The sequence below is a fragment of the Acyrthosiphon pisum genome, chromosome X (genome assembly GCF_005508785.2).
Source record: "Acyrthosiphon pisum isolate AL4f chromosome X, pea_aphid_22Mar2018_4r6ur, whole genome shotgun sequence".
In the NCBI taxonomy this organism is placed as follows: Eukaryota; Metazoa; Arthropoda; class Insecta; order Hemiptera; family Aphididae; genus Acyrthosiphon; species Acyrthosiphon pisum.
This window is the reverse complement of record NC_042493.1, coordinates 95,102,327-95,120,296: the sequence shown is the minus strand read 5'-3', so window position 1 is coordinate 95,120,296 and position 17,970 is coordinate 95,102,327. Positions and strand designations below refer to the sequence as shown.

Below are 17,970 nucleotides of genomic sequence, written 5' to 3'. Positions count from 1 at the left end.
CCGTCCAGGAACCCTCCCCCCCCCCCCCCCCCCGCGTGCTACGCACCCGATACCGATCAAGCCACGCCCTGCGTGAATTATAATTATTTATTTATTAAAAAAAAAACTACTTACTAGATCTCGTTCAAAACAATTTTCGGTGAAAGTATACATGGTAATGTACATCATATATTTTTTTTAGTTTTATCTTCCTCTTATTTTAGAAGTTATGGGGGGGGCACACATTTTACCACTTTCGAAATGTCTCTCACGCAAACTATTCAGTTTAGAAAAAAATTATATCAGAAACCTCAATATCATATTTGAAGACCTATCCGTAGATACCCCACTCGTATGGGTTGGATGAAAAAACAATTTTGAGTTTCAGTTTTAAGTATGGGGAACCCCCAAAATTTATTTATTTATTTATTTCTTACCGACAGATGGACGTGACAAATCTATACGGAACCCTTAAAATTGAACTATCGTAAGATGTCCACAAACACAGATAATATTCTTATCATTAAGTTTTATAACAGGTCGATTGACTCTAATTTTTAATCTGACGGAGTTAAACGTGATCTACTGATCGCAAATTTGTCTATGTTACGCACTAGAGATGTTCTGAGTAGAAAATTTGGTATTGAACCTGGTTCCGAGTACTGGCCCATGTGCAGAGCTGTAGACTGTAAAGTGATTAATGGTTACTTATAACTAAGAATATTTGTGTGGGAATAATTTATATTTTATAATGGGTTTTGATTGTTGATTGTTTTCATATTATAATTTATATATAAACATTAAACAGTAAACATGTAATTCATAGAAGAAAAATATGATTTGTTTATAATCAACTGGCTATTGTAAATCGGTGAAGTTATTCCAATATATACCAAAATAAATTATAATTTATTACCCTAGAATTTAAATCTTCACGTTATATTAATTATAGGTAGGTATGCATATATTTATAAACAGATTATTAGTGTTTGCCATTGGATATGAGTCGAGTGAAAATGTAGTATTTCGCCGTCTACCGAGTAAGAGCCGAGTCTTAAATATGATATCGAGTACCCGGTCATCGAGTAATTGCCGGTTACCCGGAACATCTCTAAATACGATCTTGTAAGACCGATCAACAAAATAAAAAAGGCTGCATAGCGTCCTCTTATTACACCTATCTTTGAAAAATATAATTTAAAAAAAAAATCTCTGCGAATGCGCAACAAAACAAATATATTTTGAATTGTATGTTGTATGAATTATATTATTTAACAGTATATTAATTATGTGATGAATATAATGTAAATGTGGGTTACTTACACCTGAGTTTAAAAAAACATACAAAATCACACGGAACATTGCAGAATTGTAGATAGGCTGTCAAAAAAATATGATAATTACAATATGCATAAATCAAAACTTTTTAACACTTAAACTAACTCTAATTTTTAAATAGAAATAAACTTTATAAATCAGTTCCTTAAAAATTAAACTAATTAAAATTCAAACTAAAAAATTGGGGGTCTTATAAAAAAAAATTGTTAGTTGCGCGTGCGTTGAGATTTTTTCAAAAATAGGTGTAATAATAAGTCTTTTATGCACTAAAAAATACCCAAATTAAATTTAAGGTAATATATTTCAAATATTTTGTGTTAAATGTATACTTAGTCATGGATACAATGTTTGTTTATATGTGAACAGGTGCATGTCCACTACTCAAAATCATAATAATACATCTAAGTACCTGTAATGTTATTAAGATTATATTTCAAAATATAAAAAACTCAGAATATGAAAATATGATTATCTTTTATAATATTTGGATTGAGATTTTTTGAGGGCACAAAATCGCTGTTTACGGTGTACACCTATTTACAGAGTAAACATTAAAACACGCAATGACGCAACCCACGTTATAATGGAACTGATGTGCACATTCTTTTCTGTTCACATAACCAATTAAACAATTGTTATCAGCAAATTATTTTGGGCGTCTCCATCAGTCATCACTCGTCGGCCTTCTAATTTATTTTTACTCTCACTCGTCTTTTATGTTTCAATTATTGGCTGATAATGTACCAATGTTCGTCGATCTATAACATAAGTACCTAATAATATTTTTACTTTAAAATTTAATATTTACATTTGTATAAACACTGTAAAAAATGTTGTTAAATTTCAACTAACGTCACCATGTAAATTTACCCATGATATGTAAGTTAAATAATTTTGCATATAAAAGTAGGTGAATTTATCACAAGTATTGAAGTACATAATATTTACACTCATTTCAGTGTAAATTTCGACTGAAAGTGTTATGTAAATATACAGGGGTTATAAAAATAATTCATTCTGTGTGTAAAATGTTAATAAATTTGTTACAACTACATATGTATACATATGTAGATGATGTTTGTGTATATTTTTGTGTAAATTTCAACTAGAAGTGCCATTAAATATACACAGGTAATCAATGTTAATTATTTGTACGTAAAAACATAAGTACATTTTAATATAACTATGTATAAGTAAATAATGTTTACATATACTTATGTGTAAATTTTAACTTCTGAAATACACGGAAACCTCTAAATAGCGGACACCTCCAAATAATGGACAAAATGACATGGCCCTAGTGTCCGATATTTAGAGATTTTACTGTATATGCTACATAATAAATAATATACAGGCTTGAATAAATGCGTCAGAGAGTTTAATTTTTTTCGTGAATTTTACATATTCGACAACCGAGGGCTTGGACGCCCGTGACGGACGCCGAGAGCTCTTTCGGAAATCGCTGGGACGCCAAAACGGTTTAAGAGTCACAGATTTGACTCCAGTTCTCAACTACAAGTAGGTAGGATTAGGTGGCAGTGTGGATGACGGCCGGAGGAGGGTTCAACGGAGGCCGGAGTCATCGATTTGCGGCGGCCACCCGAATTTATTTTTTTGCGTTTTTTTTTCGTTATTTAACTTTCGCTATCACTTCCGCCTTATCACCTTTTTCAAAATTTGAGTTTTACCACCTTTACGGACTTCGTACGACCCCGTTAGGATTTTATTCGCGTTCCCGGCTAAATGTATAGGCCGCGCGCGGCCGTACTTCGATCCCGACGGGCTCGCAGTGGCGAAGACAACGTGCGAACCAGTACGCCACATACATTTGAACTCCTAGTGACTAATATGTACTTACAAGTCAAATAGGTTGGTTAATTTCAACCAATATTAATTATTGAATTTACAAATAGTATGGATAAATTTCAGCTTTAAAATAATGTTAATTATAACACATATAATTTTTTACAGTGAAGATATACAAAATGAAAGGTAAATAACTAAAATTTGAAAACAATTATTTAATACAATATAATATAATCTATATATAATATGGTTAAATTTATCATTAATTGTATTTTTTATATTGTAATTGAAATGACCCCTTGAAACCTCAAAATATCAAAATTTTCATTCTTCCATTATTAATTCAAGTGGTCTGAAATCATTATTAAATGGTCCACGATTTTAGGCAGCATAAAAAAAAACGGTGTCAAATATTTTAATCTTATTAGATAAAAACCTGCTCACTGCTAGTGCTTCCATTGGGAGGTACGCCTGTGGTGTACTATAGATAAATATACATAGTCGACATAATATAATATAGTGACGCAAGGTTTATAGATAATATAGGTTGTCCCAAAGTCATATAAACAAATCAATTCCCCCGAACCATTTGTTATCTACTGACGTCACCTTAAGTACAAAATTCAAAGCGGCGCGTTAAGAAATGCTGTCAGCCTTATATTTTTATATTTTATATTATAATTGTTTATATTACTTAATAGATTTACTGCTAATTATAAATGTCAATGTAATATAACTAAGTATTGTATTTTATTACTAAACAATACGTTATGTTATGTTATTTATTATTTTTGTTATTTTTTAAAAATATAATATTAGACAGGTTTTAATTACATCCCATATAAACATAATACCTATAATTAACTATATTTTAAAAAAATTTACAAATATTTTATAAATTGTATCAAATTGTATTATAGTTACATGGAATCATTAGTATCTATATTATACAGGCTACTTAATACCTGTATCAAACTTTCCTGTTGATCCAAAATGGTAATTTTACTATTTCAACTGAACTAAAAAGTTGGTTATTACTTAATAGGTAATCCTTAATTAATTAGAAATATGTTATGATTAATTATTGCTTTGAGTACTTGACAACCGTGCTGTATAAATAATGTATAATGTGTGTACTGTGTAATCGTATTTTTGGTGATATTTATACTCTGTTCAACGAAAGAATGCATGGGCCACCCAACGAAAATCGGTTTGGTCCACAACCAGTCGATTTCCATAACCGTCGACGGTTGGAGGGAATGGGTTGCGCTTGTGGTGCTCCCATAATATAGTGTCAGCCATGATTGGGGTTCTTTGAGGGGGAAACGGAGCCTCGAAGACCGCTCGTTCGTCAGTCTACATGCGTAAAACCTTGCGTTATCTCGTTGAACAAAGTATTATAGAGTACCTAAGTACTTAATACATCACAAATGAATCAATTACAAAAATAAAAATTATAAAATTATAATTTATAAATAAATACATTTTCGATATAAAAAAATACCAATAAATAATACAATAAATAGTAATTAATAAATTATGTAATAAGTCTTAAATTGTTGCTGTTATCGTAGATTAGATTTAGTTTTTATGTTTTTATTAAGTAAGACACTGTGGTGGTTTAAATGCTTCATTCGTATAAGAACCTTTTGTCCAACACACTTTTCCCCTACTCTTATAACTGTACAGTTTCTACATGAGATAACTTCTATTATCTATATATATTATGATAATAGTAAAAACATGGAAAATACATAACGTTTTATCGGCGATGATCAATAATTAAAATTGAGGTCAAATAAGCTTATACACATATCGAGTATCGAATATATATATAATATATATAATCATATAATACAACAATACAAACGAACAGCCTCAATTTGTTATCAGTTTACAACCCTAAAAATAATATGTTATAAACTATCGAACAAAAGAATTTAATAATAATATAATTGTGTAGTGCGCCAAGCGTGCAGAATTGAATTTCGAATGCGTCACAGTAATAATATTTTATAATATACCTACGTGCTGCTATGTGAAGGCTGGCAGGCAACCGTCGTAAAAACACGACGGCGATTGTGTAGTTAACGACTGTGAAATGTCGAGGTCACTGCCATCGTAGTCGCGCCCAGCTGTAGAGGTCGTGGAGGTCGAGCATAATCATAAATAATATAAGAATGGATAGGACATAAGAACTTATCACAAGATAATTTAGTGATACATTTTGAAGGTTATATGGGGCATATATTGATATGATATTTGATAAATGATAATAATTAATGACATTAATGAAACATTAAAGTAATAACTAACTAATAACTAATAACTAACTTATTCTACATTATAATTACGATTAGTTAGGTACCTACGCAAAGTTTAGAGTAATTTGAGTGTTTCAATTTCCACAACAATCAAAATACGAATTTGACATACAACTACCATGTTATCGTTATAATTTAATAAAAAAAGTTTTTGGACATAACCTTAAAAAAGGCCCCATATCGTCTTTCTCTCTTTACGTTCCGTCTTCCCCAAAAAAGCACACGGCCCCATATGAAACTGGTATAGGTGTCCTATACATTCTTATATAATATTATCTTTGAAGTCGACATGATGACTCGGTTACCGATGCGTACCTACGTGGCGGCCCCAACAGAAACTCTCTTCATCATCGCTGTCGATAAAGCTCTTGTCCCCCGATTACGACTGCAATTGTCAAGCATTTCGAGTTCTTACGTGTGTTTCCCACGTCATCCGTTTCTTTAAATGAATGAAATAATCCAATCAGCTGACGCTACTATTCACCGTTTAGCATCATATGGAATTTACCTACGTACTTGTCACAATAACGATCACGAAATATAGAAATAGTCATTACAAACGTATTCTCATCCTATGTGCACAGATAATGCAGCCGCGTCATCCGGCGGCCATTTTGTTTTTACCTCTTAGTGTTTCTTGTGACCATCAACCTCTATAAACATGACAAATCTCAAATTAAAATAATTGTTATATTATCTAATTTTGAATTAACCCAGACACCTAGTTCTAGTTCTAAATTATATATTGCTATGAATATACACCATATAAGGCATAAGTTATATAAAACAATTAAAAAAAGCTGGTTTCCCCAACTGGAAGACTATGATGGATTTTTTTTTACCCTTTGTAAATAAGTTTTACTTAAATAATAAATATATTATATGTAATACAACTGTACAAGTAGTAGTTCTAATAAATTATAAAAATATATAATATTTAAAAATAAAATGAAAAATGTAAATAGAGAATATTATAATTATTTTGTAATATATTTTTAAAGATAAATTTGCGCTGAATATGATGGTGTAATCATATTTTAAATATGATTTTTAGTTTTTTAATAAAAAAATTTTAAAGCTAATAATGTCGAGTATGTCCATATCTTACACGGGTTAATTATACCGGGAGCCAGCCTCGGATTTGACCGCCACGCAGCGTGACCGAGAAATTGGTGTGCGATGTTTTATAAAACCAAATTTTGTGCATATAGCTAGCAGAGTTTGGCCTCCTTATTTCTAGTCTTCATGGTTCTACAGTACCCACTTAGTATCAAAATGGCTAGGTACAATTTAAAAATATTAGATTCGTGTCAATGTAATTGTTTCAATTTCACGAAAAGTTACATATTGATGTCATTAATTTAAAATATTACACAAAGTTTAAAATAAGAGTTTCCATTTCATGAAATTAAATTTGACTTAGGCACACGATATGATCGTAGTTCATGAAATGGAAATACGATTACGCTAAGTGGATGTGACATAGGATTATAATATTGTAAAATTATATTTTTGGACAACGCTCCCAACTCTACATTGAACACAGTCGCGGGTGGTAGACAAACAATGACGAAGTGTTTGTCGTGTGTGTGGACAGTGGGGTCTCGATTTATCGCAATTTTTCCCTCAACCGCCATTTAGTTGCTTTGGTGAAAAGCAGCAGGCTTACGTATGGGACAGACCCTTGCATTAACGATCGGGCGACGTTGCCTGATTTCCTTACCAAAATGCCCATGTTGGATATTTTATCCATTGTTGAGATGTTGGCTGCGTTGACGCACACGCAGCATACACCGTATTCGAATGATACATACCGTGATTGAAAAATTGGAAAAAAATTTAATAGCACCATCACAAAATGGGAACATAAAAAAGGCCTGTTCTTTTATATAATAAGAATATATAATTGTAATAACTGCATTTCGTAAGGTCATTTTTGATATCAACTTAGTGTACGCACGCATAGTACTTGTTAAATATTAGTGATGGGTCAAACTGTTCAAATCTCGAACTTGGTATGAAAAAATTTTAACTGAACTATCAAGCATCTTTTACTGTTCGAAAATCGATTTATTCGAATTTTTCGAACCAGACTTTCTAGCCCCAATAGTTCAAAGACCAAATATTTGTAAAATTCTTCAATTATTATTTAAAAATTGTATAATCACTATTAAATATTTAGATATAATTATACCATTAGAGTATTGCATTATAATAGTATTATACTTTTGCTATTTTTGTTTTTATCATATTTTAAATGATGGCTCCAATCAATGATATTTCACTATACTGAAGCATTTTTATTTTGTAAAAAGTTTGAAACAGTACCTATTAGTTGTTAAATAGCCAAAATTGTTTTTTAATAAAATTAATTATTTTAATATATAAACATACATACATTATATACCTGATATAATACTGATTGTTTGGGCCGGGACGGTACAAATATAGACCGTGCGCCCGGTACCACTTAGATTTCGCGCAACGCTCACACACCGACCGACTTTTGTATTTGTGTGTATATAATATGTTATAGCTCAGCTAGAATTGGTTGGGTTCGCCGCGCAAATACTAGTGAGCTATGTGGTGTGGTGATGTGTAAGGTGTGTATATGTGTGAGTGTGTATGCTTAAAAACTAATGACAAAAAAGGTAACTCTGATAAATAATGGGTAACACGGTTGCTGGTAGTAAGTTGATGTTGCTGTATAATACACAATAATAAATTCACAAAATATAAAAATCACAGCAACACTAAGTATAAAAATATAGATTATAATATACAACCCTTTTGACCTAACTAAATATTTGCAATTACAAAATATAATAATAATAATATAATAAAACTCACGGATATGACGGTGCTCGGCTGGCCAGCTGCTACCTATCCTATATAATATTGAAAATAATAATAATAATGATACAATATTTGACGATTAGCGCCCACACACAATAAAAATCTTAACTGGCGATTCGCGCCTACGAAAACAATAATAATATTTGGCGATTTGCGCCTTAACACATTGATAATAATAATAATAATACAATATTTGACGATTAGCGCCCACACACAATAAAAATCTTAACTGGCGATTCGCGCCTACGAAAACAATAATAATATTTGGCGATTTGCGCCTTAACACATTGATAATAATAATAATATTTGTGGCGATTCGCGCCCCGCACAATACAGATTTATATTATATAATAAAAAACGGCGATTCGCGCACGGAAATTATTATTTACTCATTCCTCGTTTACAATGAATAACGGACTAAAGATTTCGGCGGCCGTGCTAAACGTACCGGCTCGTTCGACTTTTCTAATCTGCATATTATATAACTCACAGCTGACACAATTATAACAAAAATAAAAACAATAATATCAACATAATATGGGGACGAACAGGTAACAGATATGTGTGTGTGTGTGTGTGAGTGTATGCGTGTGCCGGCCGGTGGCGAGATATGCGCGTTACGGTCTTAACACTGATAATTGTTTTTTTTTCAGAACAAAAATGCATACGTATACCAAAAAGTATGTCGATGGCTTGATGAAAAAAAGTATGTTTACTGAAGTTGAAGTTTCTTTGATGAAATTAACTAAAGAAGACATAGAAAATTTTAAATTGTAAGTTTATGTTTATATTTATACTAGATGTCCCGCCTGGCGTTGTACGTGCCAATTTTTTTTTTATTGATATATTTGTAAGCAATGTACCATATTTCTACCAAATATTATAATAGTAATTAATAGAAAACCTATAAATAAACAAAAAACAAAATTCTTTTTTCGTGAGCTGAAACCTCTAGCTTCAAATTTTAGTTATCTAGGTTTAGTGGTTGACAAAATAAACTATTTACACCTTTCAAGTTTCAAGAAATCTTTTGATATAACTTTTATTAAAATGGTCTAGCAGGTAGATTTAAGTCTATAAACTTCGGATAAGACAATGCAGGTTAAAAATATAGTAACCAAATATCAAAATTGTAAGTTTAAATAATTATATTCGATGAATTATATTTATGTAACCGGTGACAACTATTTGTATAAAAAAAAAATACCACTTATTTTCTGCTATAAATATATTACAATATGTAATGAATAGCAATCATTTATATCTATAAAATACAAAACTCCAATGGAAAATGCCTTTCAGTTATTTTCAAATTTTCCCATTTTTCTTTCGGTAAAAATATCATTAAGAATATTATGATAATTTTTTTTTAAAAATGAAGCAAATTGGTCCAGCTGTTTTCGATTGATGCTTTTACCACCGAATATTTTTCATTTCTATTGTATATATGAGTAGGTAATATAGTGATAATACAAATACTGAATTTTGAGAAGAAATCAAACTGAAGCTGTACCTACTTTTTTAAACTTAACGTATTTCATTCGAAATTATTAAATACTAAAAACGTTAAATTTATTATTTTGATAAAATAACGATTAATACAAAAAATATGTTCACCCCAATAATTAGTTCTGAAAGTATTCTTTCATAATTTAAGAAGTAATAATATATATAGTATACATAAATGTATGATCATAGGTCATTTCGACTAAACCATACCTTAAATAGTAGAACGGTTAGACTGCAAACTACGTTATAGAATTTCAACTAATCTATTAAGCATGTTTTGGTTAAATTTTCATAGCATTTGTAATATCTCTGATAAGTTAGATTAATATGTAATTTATACTTTAAATAAATAATTGTATAGAACCCTTTTAGAGTCTACGAGTAACTACAAATAATACATTTTTAAATACAAGAATATTATGAATAATAAAGTGACATTTCTTTAAAACACTAATTTTAATTTATAATTTTAAATTATTTTAGGAGCTTGATTAAAAAGAAGGATAATATACCCAAAGAAGAAGTTATAAATGATGAACCTGCTGAAAAAAAACAGAAGTTGAATAGAAATGGAATAGATGTTTTTAAATCGGTATTATCTAGAGAGAGTGAAACTCATAAATTTGAATCACAATTGAATTCTTCATTGAAACCCATTAAGAAAACTGCTTTTACCAATATGGAGGAAGTACCCACAGTTATCGATTGCGATGAATCTACTAAATCTGGAAATTCTTCAGCTAAAAATGTATGGCCAAGGATCAACGTCATTGATGTTAGGAAAATGATGGAAAAAGATAAATACATAAATTGGATGAACACTTTAGGCATAAAACCCAAGCTTATAAAAAATGGCAACACCAATTTAGTAGTTGCTAAACCCTCTACAAGCAAAATTAATCCTTCTTCACATAGCACAAAAGTAAATGGACTTAAATACCCTTTGAATGACGAAAACAATGTAGGAGGGAATTTAATTGAAATCGAAAAAATACTTAAAAAGTATTTTGGAAGATCTGTACTAAATACTGTAGTAGTTATTGCAAATATAGTCAACATAATTTCAATATCTAACAAGCATCTCAAAGAACAAATGGATGAAGCTATTAAGAAAATATCTGAAGCGGAAAAACTTAAAGTGAGATGTGATGCCTACCGTACACACGAAATGCATAAAAAAATTCTAGAAACAAAGTTGAAAACTAATTTTGAATACATCATTTCATCTTTTGCAGAATCAGAATTTGATTTAGCATTTAAATTGCTTTTTCTAAGTATTTTAACTGTACTTCGAATCTTGGATCAGCCAAAATATGGAAAAGCTCGAATCTTCAACAAATTGTTACTCACATTATCGACTAGTTTGAAAAACGGTGAATATAACCATCCTAAAATGTTATCAATATTCCGGTCAAGGAAACTTCGACCTGAATGTATTGAAATAATAAAAATAATTGAAGATCGTCGGGATAGTGACCCTGAAATCGTCATTCGCATGCCATTGTTTTTTGTATCATCAGTAGACAAGCGGCAATATTTTCAAGCAGCTACTGATATTGTAACTGGTAAATTGAACGAAAACCTGGAATTATTAATTGACGATGCAATTCTTCAATGTTCCATTGATTCAAAATGTAAAAATGTTGTGGATTCTTCAACTGTAAAACTTTCAAATTGTAAATTACCGGTAACAAAAACTATTCAAAGCCCTATCAACTGTGGTATAATAACTGAACCAACGTTCCAATTCAAAAATCTAAACAAGTAAGTTTTTTAATACTGTTATGGGCCATTTAGTTGCCATAAAATATTTAATTTAGACACAATTATAGTATGTTTAGACACCTAAATGAAATTTTATATTTTAACTGTTTTTGCTTTTATTCGTATCCTTCACCCAACTGGTTGTCACGGACGCTAATTATACATTGTAACTATATGATCTATATACATTCAATAAAATATATGACTAGACATTTTAACAGTTTTTAGGATATTTTTACAGTACATAATAGTAATAATATTATATAATTTCCTAGTACTCGTTATGATTGTCTTACAATAGGAGGCAACGGCCATTATTAGTATAATACTTTTATTATTTATTTTGTATAAATTAGCGTGTTATGGACGATTATGGTTTGTTTGTGGGATGGTGTTGGTTGGTTTATAGATAACACGAGGCGAGGATGCATTGCTAAATATCTGGATGGTCTCCCATCGGGGAGCTAGTGACGCTGGACGATGCTTAATCGCACACATTCGTCACTATGGCCAACAACCATGACACATCAGGTCCCACTATTATTTTGCTTTGATTATCTTTTTGCATAGTTAATTTCTTTGTCATATAGGATTAAAAATGTTGGATGCTGATTTGTAAGCACACCTGTTTGTTTGTCTTGTACTTTGTTTTACAACGATATTGGATATATCCTTGATTCCTTGAAATACTATTTGTTTCTGCTGCCTCCAAAAGTGAAACACTTTTTGGGAATCTTCAATTAGTATTCCTAATGTTAGCTATGAAAATATTTATTTTTATGAGTTTCTAACTTAAAAATAATTTACGAAATCCGAAAAATTTCTCATGCCTATAAATAGCGCAACTTTCCGATAAATTTTTTTTTTTTAATAAGGGTAGAAAAACTTGTTGAGAACCTTCTATCAGAATTCCAAATATAAGCTATAAAAATAATTACTTTTATGAATTTCTAACTGAAAAATAATTTATAAAATTAGTAAAATTTATCATGGCTAATAATAGCATAAAAATAGAATTTTGAAATTTTATCATGTATCGAAGATTGAATAATGGGATTTCATTAATTAACAGCTAAATATCAAACATGGTAAAAATGTCAAATTCAAATAGGTACTCATAGAAATTAATTTCACTTTCATATAAGCTTTTTTTTTTTTGTCAAAGGTAGGAAAACTTCTGGTGAGCTTTTTAATGTTAGGTATGAAAAGACAATTTTTATGAATATCTATTTGAACAATAATTTGTGAATTTTCGGGATGTTTAGGAATTTTGTCAACATTTTAAATTTAAATGGATATATACAATAATTGTGTTTATGTATCATTAATTTCCATTTTTTTCAACTTTTTTTTTTTCCAACGCTTCAGGGATTTTTTAATTATGCTCTCCCAAAAGAAGTTGGATTCACTTTTTTATCAGAAAAGATGCTGATGTCAAAAATTGAAGCATTTTTACTTCCCCTAAATGTTGATGAAAGATGGAAAAACACACACATCATACTTTGTAATATAGGCTGATAGATGCTGAGGGACACTTGAAAACTACCGTATAGCAGAATGGTTTTTTTTTGGTCTGAATATACATTATTATTTGATCTTTTATCAAAATCGATTTTGTTATTAAAAAATATTATTCATAGCTCGTTTGACTTTGTCCACCACTGATATTACTATAAACTATACACAATGTATTTTCGAAATATTTACACTAATTTTAAACTGTTATTACTTATTCCATGAACTTATTCACATCGGTCAATGTTACCTACATTGGTATTAATTTATAAGCTTTATAACATTTAGTAACATTACCTATATGGAATAATTATTATATAATGTATAATGTGATTTGTTTTTGGAAAAATTATGTCATCTACTGCGTAACTAATTGCTAAATCAATTACTTATAGCACTCATAATTATGTAATAGAATGTCCTAACTCCTTAGGATTATAGGCTGGCAGACTAACTCCGCTTAGAATTGTTTTTTGTATGCAATGGTTTATCATCGGATTCAAATTGAACACATACATTACAATTAATTGTTTAATTTTGAGGTGAATACGACACCTTCTATACAGTATACATGTCAATGTCTTCTCGGGTTTTTAGTGTTCTAAAATGTGTTAACTTTATATACCCTCCTGTTAGTTACCGTTACATAGTTCCGGTTGCCTAACTTATTTATTTCTGATAATACAATAGTGTTATTATTTAATACATATTCTATTTTATAGTAGGTACCTATTATAGGTCGATATAGAATCTTCCCAAAATCATAGTTATAGTTAAAATATCAATTAATGTTTTTAAGTTTTTTGTTATACATAGTATGTGTATACATTTTTAGTAGGTAATTTTAATTATCTACATCTGTAATAATCAGATTAATTTTGATGAAGTAGCAGAGGTTTAAATACGTTTTATAATTTTTAACTAAATCCCTGGCCTTTAAAATTAATAATTCCTAACATTATAATGCATTTAAACTAAAAATCCATACTACTTCTTACTAGTATACTTATCGCTCCATTGTTCATATTTATTGTAATTAGATTTATAATTCAAGTATTAATTAGTTCTGTCATATTTTTAGACTAATACCTGCGCTAAATGTTAATAAGGTCCGAACCATTGGTAATGCCGGAGTAGAACCGTCGATTGAAACGACCCAGCGATTAAATAACTTCTACAATCCATTTTCTTCTTCACCACAAAAAGAAATGTCAGAATCGTCTAGTTCTACAGTGATGCCAATACAAAAATGCACAGTTCTTACGCCAATTATTTCAAATAGTCCTTTGTACTTGCATCAAACAGCATCATCGTCAGATACTGCAACTCCAGTACCATCAAAAAGATTATTTTTGATACCCAACACATCAATTCAGAATATAAAAACAGAACCAGACAGTTCTCCTCATATAACTCAAGGAAACACTATTGTAATTAATAAACAAACTTACAAAATAGGCAGGTTGCCACCAACTAGAAAGAGATCAGTAGACGTTGGTACTCATCTAGCTGGGAAACAACCGACAACTGATGTTATCAAAGTACGTACGATTCATCAATATATAACTTTCACTAACTCTTAAAAATACTTATTTTTATAACACAATATTAGATTTTGCATAGATGGTTTTCAAAATGTTGTGCTATAACACGAGTTTAAAATAATTATGCAATTTTTTAATATAACATGTTATAGTGTTAAACTAATATTTATTGTTTTATTTAATGTTTGTAGTTTTTTTTTTATAAATATTTATATTAGAAAATAGTGATGGTCTTAAACTTTAACTGACTAAAAACCAAGTGATTGATAGTTACTTGGTTAAAGAAGTCCAAAACATAGAAAAATGTTTTCTTTAAATTATTGTGATTTAAATTTTTAATATAAAAATGATAATGTAAAAATGCAGTGTAAAATGTGTGCTTCTCAATATTTTTCCTCTTCAAAGAAAATCCACTTATCACAAAAATGTTATTCTTTATAAATAACTATAAAAATGAAAACCTTATAAAAAATCAGTCAGAAACAAAATATGTGGAATCAGCCCAAAAATATATCCATGTCAAAAATCATGCGTTTTAAGGATATATTATGGTCTTGTGACGTCATTGGGCTGGACTAGAGTTAATTGCCTATCTTACATGATTTTGCTCGATTTAAACAATAATTTTATACTATCTAAACATTTTATTTTTATGTTTGATTTACATAAATAGTGTGCATTTTTTACTTAAGACGATTGAGGTATTAGAACTGATACTATATATACACAGGTATATAGTTTTTTTTTTAAATATTAAAAATACTAAAATAGATAAAGGCCTATACCATTTTTCTTAGAATGGAACATTCTTTCAATTTATTTTTTTTTGGGGGTTATGTGCTTCTTCAATTTACCAACCAAATTATTTAATTGATTACTTACGAATGACTTTGTTGGCTACCGACTATCCAATAATTCAGTTGACTATATTTTTAATCCGGAAAATAATAATAATCTATTATTTTTTCATTATTACCTAATAGTTTCTATTTTTTTTTTAGATAAGAATCACCCTTTTTCCTATAAATTGTTTACTCAATCCTTTTTAAAATTATGAAGTATCTGAATCAAAATTCGAATGAGGAGTTTTTGATTTATTTAACTCTGTGTATCTACTAAGAATATTAGGTCTATGATATTGGTTTGGAAGATTTGAGTCAATTATAATATACAAACTATAGTTATTAATATTAATCTATTATCATATTATGTTTTGTAAGACTTGTATAATATATTACAATTAATTAGTTTTAGATTATACGGTACATACATCTTATGCTTTTGTAAATAAAATATTTATGAACTTAAATATACAAGGGGTAACAGAAAGAACTGACCAAAAAAAAATAAAAATATGCTATTTAAATTCTTAAACGTATGACAAAAATGTCTAAAATTATATGATTAGTAAATAGTATTAAGAATATACCCATGTTAACAAATTTCCAAAAATATTTTTAAAAAATTTATTGCGTTCCAAATTAATTTAATCAAAAAATATTGATATTTTAAAAAAATCTAAAAAATCAACTACTGGACTTAGATACATATTTTTACTATGTAATACATATAAATACATATGGATATAAATTATATATTAATCGTTCTTATAATCAGGTTCACTAATTTAATATTTTGAATTTATTCAAAAACATTTAAGTCAAATTATTTATTTTTTATTTTCAGTATTAAAAAATAAAAATAATTTTATTACACGTGTAGCGCAATTTAATTATAATATAATATATAACAATTTTGAAATAAAGATTAGAACAAAAGTTATTCCAAAAGTCAGTTTTTTCTGTTACACAGTATATTTACACTTTATAGGTATATTTTTATAATTCAGAAAATATTAGTGTCAATTTTAATTCAGAAAAAATTTTAATTTTAATTTCTAAAAAAGTAATAGCAATTTTAATATTCCAAAAATATATATTTTTTTTTTTTTTAGTGCTACATGAATAAATGTGAAAATTCTGCAAAAATAATGTGCAGCAATTGTAAAATTGTGAAATACTGTTCCTTGAGCTGCCAAGTAAGAATATTTGAATATATTTGTTAAATAAATAAATTATTGTTGTTAAATACTTTTTTCCTTCTTTTAGCAACAACACTGGATAATTAAACATATAGATGAATGTGATAATCTGAGAAGACTGAACCAGGCTCTACCCTAAACTTTCCATCACCTATATAAATAATTACAATATCGTATATTAAAAAAAATTAAAACCCTTATAAATGGGATTTTACTATTTATTATTTTTTTTTTTTAATACTCTGGTATTCATTATTTAAATAATTCGGGTGGTCTTTATAAAAAAGTTTAAAAGTCATCATAAAACACGTTTGTTTAGATTTAAAGTATATCAATATCTATGAAATATAGCGCGGGTCTCACACTTTAACATTGATATTGTTTAATGAGAAACAGGCGTTTGAAAATATTATTGTGACAGCATAGCCGAAGCCTGAAAGGCGACGTATGTATCACATGTAAAAGTGTCTAGATTAATACAACAATTGAATCGGTCATTTGGAAAATGACATATTCCCATAAAATGAAAATTTTCAGGAAACGTAAAAAACTGTTTTTATAGATCAAAATTAAATTTAGATAAAAATTGAATAATGGTTGAAGTATTTGATTCCCTTATAAAAAACCAACTATGATATAATATTGATTATTTTTACCTACTAGATTATTTTATGAGGGAATGAACGTGTTTGAGATATGACCTTTTCCAATGGATTGTAAATTTTCATTAATTATGACCTCGTGACTGATAAATTGTTTATTGTATATCATATAAAATTAAATAATTAGTCTTACAGAATACACTTTGTATTCTTTGTAATAATTTTATTTATGAACTTCATAATCACTTCTTTTTAGTTAATTTTTTTAAACAAATTATATAGTTTACTTTTTGATTACTATTTATACCTATGTAAAATAAAAATAAAAACATTTATATTATTAACTTTTTAGGTTTGGAAAAAAATATATCATTTTTTTTTCAGTTCATTAAATAGAATTTTAACAAATAATATTGCCGATTAAGTTATTTTTGGAGAAATGGCCTTTTCGAATACACTCGTTGTTTTTGGACTATACCGAATTGTTATATAATATGGCGGTATCTCAGGAAATATGCATTATTATTAGTTAAACACATCTATCAGTATAATAAAAAAATCTATATTTGTTAAAGAAACTTTGTTTTATAAAAATATTTCTATCTAGATTTGTTTAATATTTTTAATTCAATCAAGATTTTTTACTTAGTTTCTTTTTAGATTTGTTATATTCAATCAAGTTTTTTTTTATC

At 28.7% G+C, this 17,970-nt stretch overlaps 1 protein-coding gene across 1 annotated transcript; it reads left to right on the top strand.

Annotated features, from left to right (window-relative positions):
* The first annotated feature begins 7,802 nt into the window (after positions 1 to 7,802).
* LOC100576056 lies at positions 7,803 to 17,544 on the top strand. The gene is made up of 5 exons (XM_003242840.4): positions 7,803 to 9,076; positions 10,296 to 11,576; positions 14,173 to 14,632; positions 16,590 to 16,673; positions 16,744 to 17,544. Exons 1-5 carry the CDS (start codon positions 8,964 to 8,966, stop codon positions 16,813 to 16,815), a joined length of 2,010 nt encoding a protein of 669 aa, XP_003242888.1. The 5' UTR covers positions 7,803 to 8,963; the 3' UTR covers positions 16,816 to 17,544.
* Positions 17,545 to 17,970: the final 426 nt, after the last annotated feature.

What these genes read in the sequence shown, in the direction of transcription:
- LOC100576056 (XM_003242840.4), top strand. Translation starts at nt 8,964, where the DNA reads ATGCATACGTATACCAAAAAGTATGTCGATGGCTTGATGAAAAAAAGT. An exon ending in CGACAACTGATGTTATCAAA is followed by an intron (nt 14,633 to 16,589) that starts GTACGTACGATT and finishes TTTTTTTTTTAG; the next exon opens with TGCTACATGAATAAATGTGA. An exon ending in ACTGTTCCTTGAGCTGCCAA is followed by an intron (nt 16,674 to 16,743) that starts GTAAGAATATTT and finishes TCCTTCTTTTAG; the next exon opens with CAACAACACTGGATAATTAA.